Here is a 21,771-nt window from a genome sequence, read left to right on the forward strand (position 1 = left end):
ATCAACGTGATAAACGTCTGTGACCTGCACCACTTTGAGATTTCATTGATGTAACTGACAAACTGGTCAACGTAGCTAAAAACCAAACTCACTCACTCACTCATTCATGTATGTATTCAGTTCGTGCGTGTGTCACTTACTAAATGTCCCACAGGTAATTAACGAAAGCATTTGCTGTCCACTTTATTGATTACAGGACACGCAAGAGGCCATATGTCCACGCTCATAAATAAACAGACAGGGCATCTTGAAATAGTTGTAACAATTTACTTCATGTACGAGACCCGTGAAGATCCGGGGTAGAATAGGTCTTCAGCAACCCATGCTGACCGTAAAAGGAGACTATGCTTGTTGTAAGAGGCAACTAACGGGATCGGGTGGTCAGGCTCGCTGACTTGGTTGGTGCATGTCATCAAATCCCAATTGCGTGGATCGATGCTCATGATGTCAATCACTGGATTGTCTGGTCCAGACTCGATTATTTACAGACCGCCATCATATAGCTGGAATATTGCGGAGAGTGGCGTTAAACAACAAACAAACAAACTTCATGTACGGACATAATTAAACACAACTACGACACACTTTACAAACTCTTTACATCAGCATCGCAATATAATTCACCACTAATTCATCAATAACATTTGTGTTAATAAAATACACGAATAAAAGGCTAATTTTCATGAAAATACATATTTCACTGTCATAAAAAAACCAACCAATATTTTCACTTGTGTGAAAATAAATAACAGTATTTTTACTAGTGTGAAAATAAAAACAAGTATTTTCCCTGGTGTGAAAATAAAAACCAATATTTTCACTTGTGTGAAAATAAAAACCAGTATTTTCATGGCCCTGGGATGACGTAACTAGTTTCATCCAGAGTTACCGCCCTTGACTGTTGTCTTACTTGGTTCGTCTCACGCGTCAAAAAAAAGAGGTCAGGATGAGTAACCTTGTGATATAAACAACTTGATGTCTAACAACTTTCATATCACAAAACGCTGACACCATGCTTTTTGTTGTGTTCTTTTTTACTTCAGTACCACAAACTTGCGACGAAGCAGGTCACTGATATTTGCCATGATTGTCGCTTTGTTGTATCCATGTATTCGTGCGCTTTCCCTGGTGCGCCACATAACAGCTCTGATATATTTTTAAGGCTTCGTGTTCTTCCAACTGTGGAGAATCAACAATAAATATTGAAAATTATAAAACATAATTTGCGTGTTAGGAATTATTGTTGATCACTGTAGTGACTGAGAATGCGACTTGCCCAGGTGTTGGCAAATCTTAGAAAATGGGGCATTTTAGCATCAAAATGTATATAATAAATATACTATTTCAAGCTTTTTTTGTCAAAAACGATATATATCGCATCTCGTGAAGTCTGTGGCTTCGCAGCTCGTGAAAATATGTTTTTCTAACATCACTCGATGAGATATACATCGAATTGGACAAAAAGCATGAAATAGTCTCTATTTATGTCTCTGTTAGTGAGCACGTCACCATGTGCTACAAATGATACGAAATGAAATTTCTCCTTACTGCATTTTCATCGATGGTGTTACACGTGTTATAAATTTTGTTCTTCAGTGACAGGAATGTCACGACCACCTTGGCACCATCTGATGGATGATAACACAGCACACACGTTGAGATTAACAACATAGCGTCTAGTACAATGCTTTATTAGGCATACACTCGGTCAAGTCCGTCTTTCAGAAGGTCCGTGTTCCAATGCCTTCACCGGACTTAGAAAGTTTATGGCCGCTACACTTGGTTCGTTTGCATTAAATTAAAACTCTACTAAAATATCTGTCCATTTCATAAACTTCACAAACCAACTGGTTATATGATCCAATATTCGAGAGTTTCCTCAAGACTTGTAAAAAAACGGAATACAGTAAACTACGGTTATAACGAACACGCTTATAACGAACTGACGGATATAACGTACTTACTTTTTTGGTCCCGACTATTTGCTGTAGTTATGCTGTATATATGATTATAACGAACTACGGTTATTACGAACTATAATTAGTTGTCCCTCTGAGTTCGTTATAACCGTAGTTTACTGTACTTTGTTCTGTCTCTGAGATAATTAATATATTAAGGCTTTAACGTTTTGAAAATACAATGAAACGTCAGTTAATCAAGAAATGAACACCACTGAGAAACAGTGTACAGAATCCGAGCCGGTCAGTCCTTAATTTATCCCCTTAATACAGAGCACCAGGCAGTGTAACAACAAGTACAATGTTTAAACGTCTTTTGGTATGCCCAGTCGTCTAAGGCGCCGCGATTCGCTGTGCAGAGTTGCGTCCCTTGGGCACGCCAGAAACCTGTGATTGTGGGTTCGAATCCCGGTTCGCCCCGATTATGTTTCTAGGTTTGTCAGCACCATACCCGTGCTCGTGGGTCTCACCGAAGTGGTAAACGTCAGGGACCTGCATCACTTCGGGCTTTCCTCCCACATTAAGCTGACACGCCGTGATATAACTGGAATACGTTAAAAGCGGCGTTAAACCCAACTCACTCACTCACTGATGACGGGGTAAATAGTATCCCAGAAACGTTGTATATGTGTCCTTAACAAGTTATTATCCATAATAATAATAGTTATCAATTGCAATGAAGCTCATACCCTGATCGATGGCAAGCGAGACATGAAAGCATGTTGATGTCACGCTTGATAATGGAACCGATATGTGTTCCTCATTCAAAGGGAATGTTAGATAGGGACGTCGTACTCTGGCTTATATAATTCCCTATCAGGAATGTGAATATTTCATACGACACTATTATGAAATCAATTACAGTTCCGTGTCAGACAATCCATCACTCGACTGTTTGTGTTGGCAAGAGGTGTTTGTTTGAGGCCATTCTGCATACATTGTCCACGGAATACTGGTTGTTAATTAAACAACGAGAACCGACATAAACTCGCCTGGGTGGGGCTTTCTTGTATAGCTAGGAATCTCAGGCTATGTCAATTTTTAATCTGTTATTGATTGCTGGTGTACCTAGCACGAATTAATCCACTAAAACGTTTGATAAAAAAAACCCCAAAAACAATTCCAATCCAAATCACTCTGCCAAACAGGTACAATTAGAAGTTTTCAAAACAGTGTCTGTTCGCTGACGGCTTAAAATAAATGGGTGGCACATGTTTGAAGAACGCCGCCATTAAACTTTTATGTACGCGGTGTTGAGGAGCTCGCATACCTGCATTCAATTGGTTCAGTGTGTCACGTGATTTACTGCAAGGTACTCCATCAGGGAGTACTTGCGTACCCACTCACCTGCAAACTTCGTTTATAATAATAATGGTCCACGTACAAAGCCCACAATTCAACATGCAATGAATGCTCGAAGCGCTACATAACTATTGTCGAACAAAGTCGCTTGCCAAAGGAGACACCGCATGTGCTAGATCTGCTTAAGTGTGGGGCAGGACCGAAGCCCAAGAAACTCTCAGGAGCCAAGCTGCTAAACACGGTCACCCATCAAACTACTCTCCGCAGCCAATGTTGCTCAAGTGCACCTGATTTGTGACCTGTGTGCTGTGCACAGGGCCAGGCCCTATGTTTTGATGTCTTTTAAGTATTTTGATGGTGAGTGGAATCTCAAAGAGGATATGTTTATAGAGTCAGGGATAAAAAAAATGATGCAAAACATATACTGTAGTCATTTCTTTGGCAAAATGTTTGGCATGAATAAAGGTTTTGTTGTTCAACACATAGGCCTACGCGATGGGAGCGATGCTGGCATCATGTTAAACGTTCGCCCGTTACTCGAAGACAAGGTTCGATTCCCCAAATGGGTACAACGTTTGTCCCTCGTCTTGATATGTCTGAAACATTGATAAAAGCGGCATATAACTATACTCATTCTATCAATAGGAACTTATTTTGACCTAGGAAATTAGTTTCGCAATAATTGACCATAAGAAGGTCGGCGTATTATGGTAGTAGACATATCGGTCCGACATATCTTGTCATCACACTTTTTGCTCCTTTGACACCAGGAATGTCTTCGTGAACACACTGTCGGGTGCTTGTTCAGTGCCTGAAAGTCGACACGGTGCTTACAACATGGTTTACCTGCGCCAGAAACTAATACCACATTTGAGTCACGAATGAATGCCTTACTGACCACTCAGTTCATAGGCCAATATACTACCCACTAAAACATTTTTCTCACAATTGCTATTACGACCTACGGTTCAAGATTGGGTGGATCAATATCACTAAAAATATTAATGAACACGACATTGCTCCAAAATACCTTTGTCGAAAAGGTTGACACTCGTTTTTTACACATATGTTTAAATACTGGTACAATTGGTTCGACATTCGGAATTTTAATTTAAAAAAACGTCAACTAAAATCCCATGTTGACTGCACATAACGGCGCATGACTGGGACTTGAACCGACAGACGGAAGAGGCTTACATGGGGAGATGGCGCTGTCTGAGTCACGTGTCGTTACAGTATATCTGTTATTGAAAACGAGGCTCTTGGACGGCCTGGTAGCGGGGTGTCTGGTGTTCGACCTTTCAACACCAACAATGTCATCACCCCTCTCATCCACGCTCTCGGCTGCTTGACAAGAGTTATCTCCCTTTGAAGAGTTATTTCCCTTACCTGACACATGGTTCTTTTTTTGTTCTGTCAAAAAACTCCGTGAATCTGTGAAAGTAGCCGACCTTGGCGTGACTGGTTTAGAAACAGCCTTCCCTACTCCACTTCCAAGAGATTTTGCCCTTGGGAAGGTTGGAAGTTCGTTCCCAAAGCGATCAGTGCTCGTGCTTGAAGCGTCATGAGAAGTCTTTTTCTTCTGATTTGTTTCTAGGATAGGTTGCAATGGCGGCTTTAAAACCGGAGATTCCTCTTTACGTTTTAAAACAGGCTGGCTGTTGGTTGAAGAAGGGGTGTTCATTTTTACCTCTTCTTCCGTTGGTGTTTCAGACGGAGTCGTTTTTTTTGTTCGGTTCCTCTTGTTTCTGACAAGTCTGAAGAAAGCTAGTAGAGATCCTAGACCAAAACTCCGACTGGGTGGGGGATCTTCTTCATCGGTGCTTGAGGCCTGGGCTCCCATCATTTTAGCATGGAAGGGCTGGATTCGAACCATCATATTAATCCGCTGTTGTTTTTCCCGGCATTCCCGTTTCCGTTTCCGGAACCGATAGAAGTCCAGTGGAATGCAAAGTGCGAACAAGGTCACAGTGACCCCGACGATCAGAAGGACAAGCAGCTGTTTGGGCAGGACGCCTGTGAACAAGCAATAAGAAGCTGTTGTTCATCCCATATATCAGAATTGTGATAAGGCGAGGGCAGTTTGGATATTTTATTCGAAATCAATAAGTTGACATGGCGTTTCCGGTATTTAATGAATAACTTTTAGGAGCATGGCAAACACAGGATGTGTGGGATATTGGGAGTGTGGATGCAAATCAGGGAATTGTTTCTCTCGACAGGTGAACAGGCAATTGCATCGATACTCATTAGTAGCAGGGGGATAACAAATGAACACAGCTATATGTGCTACAAGCATGATTACTATCACTACAAATACTGCCACTGCCATTAATTGTTCAACTTCATCTGCTGCAGTAACTGCAAATATAACCACAAGGACTACTACTACTACAACTACTACTACTACTACAACTACGACGACAACTACTACTCTACTTCTACTACTCTACTACTACTACTACTACTACAACTCTACTACTACTACTACTACTACTACTTTTTGTTTGTTGTTTAACGCTGCACTCAACAATATTTCAGCTATATGACAGCCATCTGTAAATAATCTATTCTGGACCAGACAATCCAGCGATTGAGCATTAATTTACGCGTTTGGGATACGATGACATGCATCAACCAAGTCAGCGGGCCGGACCACCCGATCCCGTTAGTCGCCTTTGACGACAAGCATGGGTTGCTGAAGACCTATTCTCAACTGGATCTTCACGGGTTACTACTACTACTACTACCACTACAATCACCGTGAAGATACGGGATAGAATTGGTCTTCAGCAACCCTTGTCATAAGAGGCGACTAACGGGATCGGGTGGTCAGACTCGCTGAGTTGGTTAATGCTTGTCATCGAGTCCCAATTGCGCGGATCGATGCTCATGATGTCAATCATTGGAGATTCGATTATTTAAAGGCCGCCATCATATAACTAAAATATTGCTGAGTGCGGCGTTTACTCCCCCCCCCCAAAAAAAAAAATAAAAAATAATAAAAAAATAAATAAATAAAATAAAATAAAATAAAAACAATCATTGCTCCCTAACATTCTAACCTAAGCTCTACTCTCTAGTCGAGAATAATACCGAAATTGACCTGTCTCATGTACATATCTACGTACTGTCTACAAGACACGATGGCTCCGATCCTGTCCATGTTCCATTCCTGCACATGCGCACTAGGTCCCCGGAAGCGAGGTAGAACTGATATCGACAGCGGTACACAACCAGAGTGGAATTTCGGGAGAACTCTATTGCATTATGGGTACTCGTCTCCGACAAACAGTCTGGAAAAAAGAAGAAGTTTTAATTGAGGATTAAACAACAAAACAATTATCACAAAACAGGCACAAAAGAAGCACATATATTTTCATTTTCGTCACATCACCATGATATAAAATAGTGAGTGAATATAGTTTAACGCAGGTAGAAATATTCTAACAATATCACGGCGGTGGACACCGTTGTAGGGAATCGAACCCGGTACTTCGGCGTGACGAGCTGACGCTTTAACCACAAGCCCATCCCATAGTCCCTTAAATGTGTGCGTCGCTCATTCTATTTCTTTACAATACAAGGAATCTGCTAGTAACATAATGCCACATTCAGCCCATCTCAGCTGAATGTAAACTAGATTTACATCTCATTGAATGGTGTAGGTTAAGGATAAATCTTCTCAATAAAACAAAATTATTAACAGGTTGACATAAATGACTTTCTATCTTTGCCATCACGTTAAGCACGCTCTGTGGCGTGACGGGAACTCGGACGTGTGTGGTTTATGACAGCAATGCGGCTCAGACGGGCGGAAGGACGGGGAATGCCGACTCTTTGCGGAAATAATTTTATTGCAAAAAGACGGAGACGTAACTGCTACAAAACGAAATGTTAAAAAAGTAAATCTGTGATTGAAACGAAATTCAATTACTTTCGATTATATTTCCACTTTATGTCTGTCAATGGTTAATTTTGACTCTTCCAATTCTATATCGTAATCTCATTTCAAAATAACACTTCAACTATTCCAGAATTGTTTATTGTGCTGTCATGTTTTCATGCTTTGAGGACAGGAAATGCATTTGCTGGACTGTCAATATATTCTTGGTTTTGCCCGAAAAAATAATCCTGTTTAAATATTAGTTCCATAAATGTCAAGACTGACCGGATTTTCATCAAAAAGGTTTCATCCCTTGACTAAACTATGCCATCATTTTTGAGGACGAGTTTGAATGAGATTTCTCCAAAGTGAGAAAAAACAAACGCGGTGGCCCGACCATGTTCAACAAAACGATGAGACGTTGAATCTGCCGAACTGTAAGACACTTTTACGGTTATCGTAGAGTTAAGACCACGTGACTCGCTACCCGACCTTCAGCCGGTAGGGTTGGAAAGTATGCTTAATGATATACAGCTTGCACGCTATGCGTGGTGACTTGTCCACAACTACAGCAATGAAGACCTTTGACAGCCTGGTACTCCCAATATTAACCCACGGTGCCGAAATATGGGGCTATGAAATGGCTGATCACATAGAAAAGGTGCAAATTAAATTTATGAAAATACCTGTCAAAATATGTCTGCAATGGAGCTGTTCTCGGTGAAAGCGGAAGAACATATTATATACTCAACAACAAACGTTCCTGTGACACCAATATTTTAGTGTATTTTTCAAACAAGTAAAGTTTGGTTTTCAATATTGTAGCACAAGTGACAAAAACGCAACTGCTACAGAAAAGCATGCGTTCCATGCAAAAGTTGACTTTTATGCAAGCCCCATGCATTTCACTACCCAAGAATGGGTATAAAAACATGTGCGTTAACGGGATTCCATATGCATTGTTTAGCATCGTGCTGACAACAACCACTCAGAAAAACAACAAAATTACGCAATTATTCAACATTACGAAATTCCACGCCTGTCCGAAAATGAGCGTCTGCGAGCCATTGGTATGCCTGAAGCAGGCTCGAGTCAACGTGATGTTTTACAAGACAATTAAACGTCCACAGAAACACCATTTGGTGTTGATGGCAATGTTGGCAACAGACGAATGCAGTCAGAGATCATCCTCGAAGTAGCAGGCCACGCGTAACAAATAATCGACAAGACAACTGGATTCGATCGACACACCTACGAAATCGATTCCAGCCAGCAACAGTGACTGCAAGAAGCATCCCTGGCCTTCGACGAATATCTTCACAAACCATACGTTGTCGCCTCAGATGTGCAGGGATTGTCGCCAGAAGACCCGCCAGACGTCCCATTTTGACAGGAAACAACCGTCAAGCACGTCTACAGTGGTGCAGACAGCGTCTACGCTGGACGGCCATGCAGTGGGGACAAGTTCTATTCACTGACGAGTCTCGTTTTCACATCAGCCACAGCGATTGACGGATTCGAGTGTACCGACGTCGAGGTGAACGTTACGTCAATTATTGTGTCAAGGAAGAACATCGGTTCGGGGACGGCAGCGTTATGGTATGGGGTGGGATTACAGCAAGACAGAGGATCCGTTTGATAAAGGCAGAGGGAAATCTCAATGGACAGCGCTACCGCGACGAGATCATCGGCCCTGTTGTTCTACCGTTTTTGCGTCGTCACGGCCCAGGCATTACCTTTCAACATGACAACGCCCGGTCTCATATTGCTCGACTTGTTCAGGATTCTCTTCAACAAAACAACGTGAATGTCATCCCCTGGCCGGCTCGCTCCCCTGATCTATCACCAATCGAGCACATGTGGGATGAGATGGATCGGCGCCTTCGACGCCAACCATGTGTTCTACAGGTACTCCAGGAACTTCGAAACGTGCTCCAACAGATATCCCACAGGACTTTGTGCGACGCCTGGTCCATTCCATGAGACGAAGATATGTTGCTTGCATCGCAACCAGAGGTGGACACACACGCTATTGATTTGTAAATTGACATTTTGGCATGTTCATGTTGTTTGTTTTTTATATGAAATCTTTTTCTGAAGTCAGTATGGCAAATTAAACCATTTGAAAACTTACAGTAAGCTTTTATCTGTTGCAAACCGAAATTGTTTCAGATTTGGTAAAATACATAACTATGCACAGTCAAATCAAAATCGCGCAACGAAATCGAAATCCGGTTCGTAAAGTGTCATGCAGATTTCGGTCGACTGCAGGATTTGCAAAGCATGTGCACCGCTAACTCGTTGTCAACAGATATTTTCTATATCTTTTCATGTTTTCAATCAAGGTGCTCACGTGACTTGATGCACTTCGCGATGTAAGAATCGTTTTATCACAACATAGATCTTGATTATCGATCAGATCATCTTGACTGGGCGCCACCGTTTTGTTTGAAGCAAATGCAAGTGATAGGTTGAGAGGTTGAATCTGATTGGTCAATAGGAGAGGCATAGAAAGGACATAACTCGTAATAGCCACTGGTGGCGCTACGATCGAGCCCAGGAATTCCAGCCAAGTTCGGCAAGGGTGGAAACTGGACTTTTAATGTCAGTTTACTCTCTTGCCTCGGGAAGATGCTCACTATGAGTAATGACAAATTGCCTAAAAAAACTATTTGATAGTATATAGAGAATTTCACCCGAGTGTCTTTTGATATCAAAGATATCAACAAGAATTGATAAAAGTGGAAAAACTCCGAGGCTTGCCATGGCGTTTCCACTTTTATTAACGAATGTTGATATATTTGATGTCAAAAGACACGAGGGTGAGATTTTATTTATAATCCAACATCATTCTTCCAACATTTTCAATTTGCAGACAGTAATAAGTGTCTCAAGTGTAAAAATACTGTTAACGTCTTCAGTAGCAGAGTCATGGTAACCGATGACGTCGTAATGGTCTGCAAAGCGTTGTGATGCAATTTCATTGCAATTTCATTGCAATTTCATTGCATCTCACTCAAGCGATATCTCCTGTGGCAACCATTTTTGGATGAAAGATGAACTGGATTGTATGGCGAGGTCATCTGGGCCAGCAAATGTCAGAAACATTCTATTTCAATATGGATTTGGTTATACCTGGATTACTCCAGATGTTGGCATCACTGATGTGCTTATTTCCCAGTTTAAAGAACGTGTAACCGATTGCAATATTCAGAGGTGGTACTCATCAATACAATCAACCAAGTAAGTTAACGGCACATTCAACATATAAATCAGTATTAAACACCGAGTCATGTCTTACACAGGTTGCCTCGGTCGTGGTAAAGCAAGCCCTGGCAGATATTCAGATGCGATGTCATAATTTGATGATCGAAATAGGGAGGCGCATGGGTGTTGACCAGGGAATCCGCCGATGAAGATATTGTGCTAGCTATTTTATGAGGTGAGGTGAAATGGGGTTTAACGTCGCGTCCAAGATTATTGCACTTTTATAGCGACGTGCATGCACTTGTGTGTGTGTGTGTGTGTGTGTGTGTGTGTGCGTGCGTGCGTGCGTGCGTGTGTGTGGCTGCTTGTACTAGACCGGACTAATGCCGATTTATAATGCTAGCTCACTGAGATACTATGCCGCAGTTTAACATGAATACCCCACTCATACACAGTATACTGACTCCGAGCCGACCAGTCCTTGTTTTAGCCCCTTAATGCCGAGCGCCAGACAGGGTACCATCTTTTGACGTCTTTTGGTATGACGCGATCGGGGATCGAACCCCGGACCTTCCGCTCTCCGGGCGGACGCTCTACCACTAGACCACGGAGGCGGTCGGTATAATATGAGATTAAATGGAAATGGGTATAACCTTTTACTTAAATGTCATGCTTTCACTGACCAAAGAATGAAATACATTCATTCTAAATACAACGCTAATCCGTCATTGGCATCGTTTGTACAGCTCATGTCCTCAAATTGCAATACTACTATAATACAGCTATCAAAGTTTATACTCAATGGGATGAATATACATAAGTCGCTTCATCAAGGATGTAAATGAAACCATAGTTTTATGAACATTGTTTCGTAATGTTATGTTTTGTGGACCTTTGGTTTTTGAGTAACAGACAAAGATATTCTCGCGCTAAGATCACTTTGTGGAACCAGGAACCGGTCATTTTGAAAATAATCTACGAATGAGAAACATGGTAAAGTTGTAATTTTCCCGTAGTTTTGTATCCGTGAAAGCTGCCATGACAATTTTACCAGCGTTGAATAATGCTAGAAATACAAGTGCTTCATGTTTGTTTACATTGCAAACAATGTACCTCCAAGTTGTGAAATATGGACACCAAATACTGGAGCTGTTGGAATATTCTCGACTTAAGGTTTACGGAAAGTAAAAGTTATTTTGGCACTCTGAATCTTTATGCATAGATCTAGGTATGAAACAGACGATGCGGTCATGTCTTTAGTGACAGGTTGGTAGGTCCACCGGGTACGGTTTCCGCCAGCTATTGCACCCTCAGGTACAGACCTGTTGATGTTTTCCGAGCATTTTCAGGAACAGAAACCAGCACATCAAATCATCGGCCCCATAGCTTACAACTAATTTGACATGACCGACCATGGTAATGTCCAACCGGTGACACATGGCAGCAACTGCCAGTAGAAATCATTCCCTTGTCCAACCAACGTTCACGCCTTTGTCATTGCCATCTTTCTTGTTTGAAGACATTTGCTCAATTTCTGTCGTTTCCAATTCTGTTAGGAACTGTTAACCTTGACGATACGATATTTTCCGTGGTTTAAGGGCGTCGGGATAAAAAGTAGTCCTGAAGCAATGTGACATACCGTGTTCGACGTAATAAGCGCCCAGGGCGCTCTCAAAATTAGAAAGAGGGGGCTCTTATTAGAATATAATTTTGGTGAAAGGTGCTAATTGGTATTGTTCAATAGCCAATATATTAGCAAATATCGCCGTGGGCGCTTATTACGTCGAATACGGTATAGGTCGGCTATTACATGGCAGCGGACATTTAAATGACTTGTTTAACTTGACATAGCTTGACCTGGTGTGCGTTGGACGTAAATGGACAATTGTATCGCATACTGAAGACAAGTTGAACGTTGCTGTATACATAGTTTATGTCTACTCCGTCTGGCGTGGGGGATAGGGCCATCACCGGCGGTACACGTAATGGTTTTCAGCATGCCAATGTTTTGCGTGTGAATATTTTGACATCGAGTGCATATAATTCTTGTTGCAGGTTTGTTCGAGGTTACGTTTTATACATGACTTCAGTTGAAAATGAATTCACTCAAGTTCATTATACACATAACGAACCTTTTAGAGGTCGTCATCGATAGCTGTTTCCAAGCGCTGCTAAATTCCCAAACGAGGCTTACATTATTGTGCTATATGTTGCGTTATGGGGATTACTTAAAGAATAACCAACGTATTACAAAGAATTTCGGATTATCTGTTCCGAGAGAATTAATAGTGTTAATCCCGAGACTTTGGCAAAGGGATTTTAGCATTTATGCACGAGGGGAAGCTAATGCGCAGGTCAGAGAAGGTCGATCTTTACATTAGTCATTAATGTTTCAAGGATATGAAACACGTTTGAAATGGCAGCCCCACACAGAAACTATTGAAGTGAAAGCACCCTGTTGTTCAGATACATTTGTGACGTCATGAAAAATAGATGACGTCATATCGTACTTTCATATGGTTTCAACTGACAAATGAGCTTTGACAATCGCTAAAATTAAAATGTGCAAATGTCGGAAAGTTATTACACGATCATTCTACCCTTATGGGTAATATCTACCCAGTCCTTGTTTTGTGAGATACCTTCAATCAATTCTTTCTCCAAAGTATAAACGCATAATTCATTTTGTTTTTTCAAGGTGATTTTTAAAGCATTTTTCTGACACGATATTTTAAATGGAAAGCAATTATCTCTGCTTCCTTTTATTATCCCCTCCGTGGAACAAGGCGGAAGTTATATGTAGCAAAGACCACAGGCCCTTGTGTCGATGATTAAATATTTCTAGATCAGTTATTATCACGAGTGTCAGACATGCAGCATCCTATTATACCTTCACACAAGACCAGACACTCCGTGCAGCACCGCTCGTCTTGTTTCGCTTTTTCTAAAGTGAAATCGCAAATGAGGCACACAAACTTTATATCTACCTTGTCCTGAGTGATTATTCTATCGATTCTAATACATGGCACCTCGTAATTCTCTATTGCTATGAAATAATATCGACCGAAAGCCGACCCACCACTTTGATTCCATTAACATTTCGCTGATGGTTTGTGGCAAATGGTATTCACATTGGACTGTATACTTCATTAAAATTAACGTTTTCTTGTGCATTATACATAAATGATGGACAAAATGTACATTCCTAATTTTTGGATACAGTTATGGGGAAGAAATGCTGTCTTGTGGAGAACCGTCAGTCAAAGATTTTTACGTGTAGCTCAAGATGAACCAATGACTGGAGCGAGCGGGTGTTTACCAAATTGGTCCAATTGTCAGTGTTAACATGTTAATGTACATTTTGTAATAAAAGAGCACTAGACGCGGTTAGTAATGACGCAACTTGTACATTCGTCACCACTCGCCCCTTTCCGTAACCTTCAAGAAGACTCGTCCCCCTATCGATGAATGTTATGTGCGAAAATATGACAAACCAATCTGAATGCGCGTATGACTTCACGTTCTTCATCAAAGAATCCCACAGGAGAATTTTTGATTTTACATATTTCTTGTATCTAAAAATATACCCAAGACACAGTTAAATGTGTTCAATCACACCGTATAATTCTGCACATTCCGATGTGCTTTAAATTGCATCGGAAATATATTATAACATAATATTCGGGGAAATATATGTGAAGCATTACGCAACGAGTTGACAATTGTTTTAAGAATGCCCGTTTGCGCTAAGACGGAACCCGGTCGCAAAAATGGCCATGAGAGGGGCACGAGTCGCTATTCGGCTTGTCCCGAAATAACACGAGTCGGTCACGAATGGACAGATGGTATGACGGATCCCAATATCTATAATTATTATGGAAATATTGACTAAAATATTTAAGATCAACACTGCAAGGCTAAAAGGATCATTGACATATTATATTTGAAAATCTTTTTCTCTGAAGCCAACTTCTTTTGCTAAACTGTAAAGCGAACCAGACGCCGATTCCAAGTTGGCGTATATGATAAATTAATCCTTGTTTACACCTGACCCTACATCCAGGTGAGACGTTCCGCTAAATATACACCCTTAGCAGCCTCTCCCCTCGCCGTGGCGCATTGATTAACAGTGTGGCGTCACGTACACGCCAATACCAATTGTAATCTGTTGATTTATTTAAGTCATTGCAGAACTGTTGCAGATCACGTGTCATACGAAGACCAGGAAGCTGTCAACACTGGGCGCTGTGGCAAGCTCACGGAGATCAGAAACCTTGTGCGGGACTTAGCAATTTGGGTTATTAAAACTTCTTACACATAACACCCACACCATCGTTTATACAGTATAGAATATCTACATCATGATCTTGTCATCAATATAGTGCTATCTGTCTGAAACCTAAGTCCTTGATTTTTAGTCCGGTTTAGACAGCAGCCTGGAAGAGAAATTCGTGTCTGACAACCATTGCGCTTCTTGAAGTCGTCACCAACGATTCCAGCACTTTATCCTAATATTCTTAACAAAAGTTAGGGATCATGAGTATTTTTTGGGATAATTATTAAATTAATTGCTCAGTCATCATTAAAGAATTCCTAACATGTTCCCTAACTGTTATTGGTCAGTGTAGAATGGCAACACAGCATATTAAACAAGTGCAAAAGTGAGCGTGGCTCACTAATACCCCCGACCAGCCTAGTGTGTCAGTAGTTACAAATTAAATAGCTAGGATAGGGTTAGGGTTTGAAAAATTCATTAAAAAAATGGAAAATTAATAAAAACATTTTTTTTCTTTTGACTGCACCCCTCCATATGTCACAGATTATATGTACTAAGTTTGAGATGAATCCACTGAATAGTTTAAGAGAAATTGCGCGGACAAAGTTTTCGGACGGACGTTAGGGTTTGAAAAATTCATTAAAAAAATGGAAAATTAATAAAAACATTTTTTTTACTTTTGATTGCACCCCTCCATATGACACAGATTATATGTACTAAGTTTGAGATGAATCCCCTGAATAGTTTAAGAGAAATCGCGCGGACAAAGTTTTCGGACGGACGGACAGACGGACTGACAGACGGACGGACGGACGGACGGACGGACGGACGGAACCTTGGTATAACTATATACCCCCGACATTTTGTCGGGGGCATAATAACCGAGATGCATATATATAATTATATAGATAAGTGGGTATTAACGTAGCCAGGGATGAACGGTGGCGCGCTGAAGAAGCTGTGTGACAACCTCATATCCATTATGACCCCTCGTACGCGCAACGGGGGGCACGGGCGGCCCAGTCGTCCGAGGCGCCGCGATTCGCTGTGCAGAGTTGCGTCCCTTGGGCATGCCAGAAACCTATGATTGTGGGTTCGAATCCCGGTTCGCCCCAATTATGTTTCTAGGTTTGTCAGCACCAGACCCGCGCTCGTTGGTTTCACCGAAGTGGTAAACATCTGAGGCCTGCATCACTTCGAGCTTCCTGCCACATTAAGCTGACACGCCGTGCGGCGTTGAAGAAGCCTCACGCACACAAGATCACTAATTATGAATCTTAAATTACAGTGGCAGGTCCCGAGGTCTGTTCATGGTGTTCGCCCTTTATTATTATTCGCCCCCCCCACACACACACACAGAGATGAGATACACCCACTTATGTAAACACACAAAATGGCATAACCTCCGCACACGCACGCACGCACGCACGCATGCACACACACAATGACATTACAGATTTAGTTTGAACTAATTTCAAAAGGGTAACTCACAACAGTTATTTCGCATTATGATTCAAATAAATTTGTGAAACGTCTGAGCCCTGCATCACTTCGGGCTTTCCTCCCACATTAAGCTGACACGCCGTGATATAACTCGAATGCTGTTAAATGCGGCGTTAAACCCAACTCGCTCACTCACTCACTCACTCACTCACTCACTTAAGCATTATTCAATCAATGGCTCATCACAATCTTTTTTCTGATTGATGTAAAATGAGTCCCGCTGTTCACATATTTTATGATATGTTGAAATCGATAGGAGTTTTGTGAGACTTTTGTTTCTGACATTATTTTCCAAGAAATGTGAACTATATTTACCAGTGGTTACTTCAATAATACAATATAATTTGAGCGAACGAGTTGGGTTTAACGCCGCTTTGAACAGTATTCCAGTGATATCACGTCGTGTCAGTTTAATTAGGGAGGAAAGCCCGAAGTGATGCAGGTCCCTGACGTTTACCACTTCGGTGAAACCCATGGGCACGGGTATGGTGCTGACAAACCTGGAAAAGAATTGGGGCGAACCGGGATTCGAACCATCAAGCATAGGTTTCTGGCGTGCCCAAGGGACGCAACTCTGCATAGCGAATTGCAGCGCCTTAGACGACTGGGCCACCCGTGCCCCCTACAGCGAGCGAGTTGGGTTTGAACGCCGCCTTGACCGGTATTTCAGTTATATCACGGTTCGCCTCATGTGGTGCGGACCGTAGACGTTGCCCACTTTCTTAGAAACGTAGAAACATAATCAGGGCGAATCTGGGATTGGGATTATAGGATCCTTGTGTGTCCAAGGGATGCAACTCTGCACAGCGAATTTTCAGCGCCTTTGACATCTGGGCCAACCGTGCCAATTTTATAAGCAGTAGAAACAGCATATGATAGCGTAGATACTGACAATAAATAAACAAGACAAAAAAAAAAATTCAAAAATCATAAGAAATCGATCCCAAAAGCAGAGTGTACAATCCGATTCCGACTATTCCGACTCTATCATAAACACGTGTTATTGAATCACTTTCAAATAGATAAATTTCTTCATAGTCTCAATATATTTCTTACACGCCTGTGGGGGCGGTCGAGTAGCCTAATTGTTAAAGCGTTTGCGTTCGCCGAAGACCCGGGTTCGATTCCCGACATGGGTATAATGTGTGAAGCATTTATAGTGTCCCCCGAAGTGATATTGCTGGAATATTGCTAAAAGCGGCGTAAAACCAAATTCACTCACTCACTACACTCCTGTGGATGAGAAACATATTTGCAACATACATGTGAGATCGAATTCAAGGTCCGTGATTGGCTACTCCATGGTGATGACCTAAGTTCAGATTATCACAAGCTACTTTCCTGATTGAAATTCATTGATGAGTTTCTCGTGCTACGACATGGTTTGGTGGGTAGAGCCATGTTGTTTTCTTCGTTTTTAAGGGTAGGGAGTTTGTTCTTCGTATAAGCTCAATGTGGGAGGAAAGCCCGAAGCGATGCAGGTCTCAGACGTTTACCACTTAGGGAGCAACGCATGACCACGTCGCAAGGAGTTTTGGCTGAGCCGAATGACAGTCACCAGGCTGATGGTCCAGTCATCCTGTCAGTCACTGGAGAGTGTCCAGAGGGCTGTCTCGGTACCATATGAGAGCTCACAGACAACTACGAGACGTAACGCTGACACCGGAACACCAGCGACGATTGGCTCGAACACTGGTAGAACAGAAACTGGTAAATGAGTCCTGTTCATAGGAGAGAGCAAAGTCCAGGTTTCCAGTCATGTTGTCGTCGAACCGCTTGGATGTGGCGGCATTATGGTTGGAGTGGCATTTGCAGCCAAGTCAACGCGGCATCGTTATCCAAGTCAAGACAGATCTGATGATTTTGGATGGAAACAGGGTCACACTGACCAATCTCTCTACCCTGTTATTGCAACGGAATCCCCGGACCTTGTTTCAGCAGGATAACACAAGGCCCTTGCAGAGTCTTGCCTTGGCCAGCATAATCACCCGATTCATCGCCTACAGAACATTTGTGGGATCACATTGATCGTCAAATTAGAGCCCGACCAGGTCGCCCTTATGACAATAATCAGCTAGTACAGGTCCTCAGATATGAAAGGCGTCCCCGTGTTTTGTGAATAGATGTCTCACATCTTCTGTACCGCCTCCCGGAGAGCGGAAGGTCCGGGGTTCGATCCCCGACCGCGTCATACCAAAAGACGTTAAACGATGGTACTTGTTGTTACCCTGTCTGGCGCTCGGCATTAAGGGGCTAAAACAAGGACTGGTCGGCTCGGAGTCACTATACTGTGTCTGAGTGGGATATTCATGTTAAACTGCGGCATGGTATCTCAGTGAGCTAGCACTATAAATCGGCATCAGTCCGGACTAGTACAAGCAGCCACGCAAACACACACGTACATGCACGTCGCTATATAAGTGCAATAATCTTGGACGCGATGTTAAACCCCATTTCACCTCACATCTTCTGCCGGTTCTTTCATTTGCTGATTTCAGTCTTAATGATTGTTCAACTGATTGTTCAACTGACCCCAATCCTCCAAACTGTGGACACAATACCTTCATTTTTGCTCTCATTCACGACATAGCTTGTAATGCTGTTGTTAATTCATGGCTTTTGACAATACAAGTATCTTCCTTGACACTTGTACTGTTCTGTTTTTAGGAACAAAAAATGTTGGTTGATAAAATTTATTTTGCTCGTCAGTTATTGCAATAAACTTGTTTTATTTAATATGTTTATGTTGTAGATAAGGGTAAATGATGCTTAATGCGCATTTCACAGTACATCACTGAAACAACTGGGGCAAGTCAATATCCTTGTCCCAGGATACAACACAGTGATATGCATGATATGGTTTCTTGAAATTGAAGACTTGAAATGGTTAATAATAAATAAGCGTTACAGGTACAGTAAACTACGGTTATAACGAACTCAAAGGGACCACTTATTTTAGTTCGTTATAACCGTAGTTCGTTATAAGCATATATACAGCATAACTACAGCAAATAGTCGGGACCAAAAAAGTAAGTTCGTTATATCAGTCAGTTCGTTATAAGCATGTTCGTTATAACCATAGTTTCCTGTATACTATCTCTCATGGTCATGTCTCCATGTCAACGATTATGGCTTTGCCCACGAAATACTCTGTATTGATGAGGATGGTCATATTGAGGTCGAGACATTTTAGTGAGGCTGAATATTTTCAAGCAGTTGGAGGTTAAGTTATTTATTTATACAAATACAGTAAACTTCGGTTATAACGAACTCAAAGGTACTATTAATTTTAGTTCGTTATAACCGTAGTTCGTTATAAGCATATATACAGCATAACTACAGCAAATAGTCGGGACCAAAAAAGTAAGTTCGTTATATCAGTCAGTTCGTTATAAGCATGTTCGTTATAACCATAGTTTCCTGTATACTATCTCTCATGGTCATGTCTCCATGTCAACGATTATGGCTTTGCCCACGAAATACTCTGTATTGATGAGGATGGTCATATTGAGGTCGAGACATTTTAGTGAGGCTGAATATTTTCAAGCAGTTGGAGGTTAAGTTATTTATTTATACAAATACAGTAAACTTCGGTTATAACGAACTCAAAGGTACTATTAATTTTAGTTCGTTATAACCGTACTTCGTTAGAAGCATATATACAGCATAACTACAGCAAATAGTCGGGGCCAAAAGAGTAAGTTCGTTATATCCGTCAGTTCGTTATAAGCGTGTTCGCTATAACCGTAGTTAACTGTATATGAGCTGTGCTTTTTTCACCCACCAAGAAACGTCTTTGTGGAAAAGCTATGGTTTTAGAGTATTTAATATATATTTGTTGATCTTATATAGGGTGCATAATCATAATCGCTTAGACAGCCAAAGATATACCTGATACTTTGTGTTATATATTCAGGCATCACTGCGATCGCTCGTTAGATACATTTTGAAATAACTCTTCGTGATATCAATGATATCTTACAGCCATTCGTGTATTAATATAAATGGAGGAATTAGTCGACCTTTAAATTAATTGTTTCGTCGATATCATGAAGACTATTCAGAGACTGGTATTGTTAAAGCAAGCGGACACCTTGGTACTACATCCGGGGACATTCAGCCCTCGCCTGTCCTTTGTTTGTATGTCTCCTCTGCTGCTGATGCGGAGAGGAGTAATATTCTCCCATTGTCTGTCATCTAAATCCGTTCATAACTGTTTTTGTGATGAGGAGAAACTCGACGACAGTAATTAGACGCCGTCTACGGCACGATGTCACGAGAACTCAATAGATATGTCTCTGTATCTCCCTAGTATTTGTCGTCATTGTAAGTCTCGCGGTAAAGGGCGAGACGAGGGCGATATTTCGTGGATTAGAAGCGAAGTAGATATAGTGATGTTGGTAACAAGAATCACCGATCTACCTTCACACGCAGTCTAGGTTCACCCAGCTTTCCCACCTTTGTTCTAACTTATTTAAAGAAATCCTTCACATATTGTTTTTCGACATGAGGTGTTAAAACTAAAATAATAATAATGATAATGATAATACCCTCAATCGCATATATTTACCCTTAATAGTGGGAGGGCGTGATTTGATTAAAGTTGAGGATTTTCAAGACAGGATATTATTGTGCTCTTTTTCCCACATTTATTTGTATGATGCTTCTCTTGTGAAGCATGTTAAGACTCATGATGAAAACAAGGCATTCCACAGTTTGTTTTACACGGGCCAAGGATTTTGATTTTGTTGACAGTACGACCCAGAATATGTAGGGGGCGTCATGGAAATAATAAATATAAAATTCTTTGGAATAGGCTCGTATACAGCCTCAAACCTATCTAAACCGACAAACCTAATCTTGTCTTGTTTTATAGAACAAATGAAATCATTTATATCATTGAATTCTCTGTCCCTTCTGACACCAATGTTATTTGGTTTCGTTCCTCCAAATCTTTTGTCTGACATTGGGAGAGTACCCGGGTTTGCTGCCAGGTACACAGCCCCTCTGCACTCTGGGTAATGCAGAAGACTTCGGTGTCACATTCTCCGAAAGGTTCTCGGTAGGTTCGACTAGGCAGCGCCTGTAGTCCATCCGTTGAAGCATGCTCAGAGCGCTAACACCATCATTAACCCGTACAATGCCCAGCCCAGATATGAACAGCGAGTCTGTTTGTTATTTTACGCCGCACTCAGCAATATTCCAGCTGTCTGTATGACGGTGGTCTGTTAATAATCTGGACAAGACAATCAGTTGATCATGATTGACACCATGAGCATCGATCCACGCAACTGGGATGCGATGACATCCATCAATCAAGTCAGTGAGCCTGACCACCCGATCCCGTTAGTCGCCTCTTACGACAAGCACAGTCGCCTTTTACGGCAAGCATGGGTTGCTGAAGACCTATTCTAACCTGAAACTCTAAAAAACCTTTGGGCTAGCGGTAAATAGTTCAAAATTAGAAGACTTCTCTGTTATAAGCGTATTAATGACGATGCAAAATGAGAAACATTTTGAGTATTTTTTCCTTCATGAGAAACCGTAAAAAAACATACCTCCCTCGCGTATCCAAGTGAATTAGTCTTTTAAAACAGGGGGCGGTGGGGCAGCCTCATGGTTAAAGCGTTCGCTCGTCA

General features: G+C 41.5%; 1 protein-coding gene across 2 annotated transcripts in view; it reads right to left on the reverse strand.

Annotated features, from left to right (window-relative positions):
- Window positions 1-435: 435 nt before the first annotated feature.
- Window positions 436-21,771, reverse strand: part of LOC124137807 (serine/threonine-protein kinase dst1-like) — an 87,374-nt gene continuing 66,038 nt past the window's right edge. Inside the window, exons 2-4 of one of the 2 annotated variants that reach the window (XM_048385362.1) lie at window positions 6,392-6,556; window positions 4,650-5,276; window positions 436-1,179 (exon numbers count right to left, since the gene is read on the reverse strand). In XM_048385362.1, the coding sequence (XP_048241319.1) occupies window positions 1,040-1,179; window positions 4,650-5,276; window positions 6,392-6,556 (932 nt within the window). In that variant the 3' untranslated portion in view covers window positions 436-1,039. Of the gene's footprint in view, window positions 1,180-3,680; window positions 5,277-6,391; window positions 6,557-21,771 lie in introns of those variants that run through there. The other variant, XM_046504256.2, reaches the window with a different exon arrangement.

Source organism: Haliotis rufescens, unplaced genomic scaffold, assembly GCF_023055435.1.
Source record: "Haliotis rufescens isolate VD_foot unplaced genomic scaffold, xgHalRufe1.0.p SCAF_57, whole genome shotgun sequence".
Taxonomy (NCBI): Eukaryota; Metazoa; Mollusca; class Gastropoda; order Lepetellida; family Haliotidae; genus Haliotis; species Haliotis rufescens.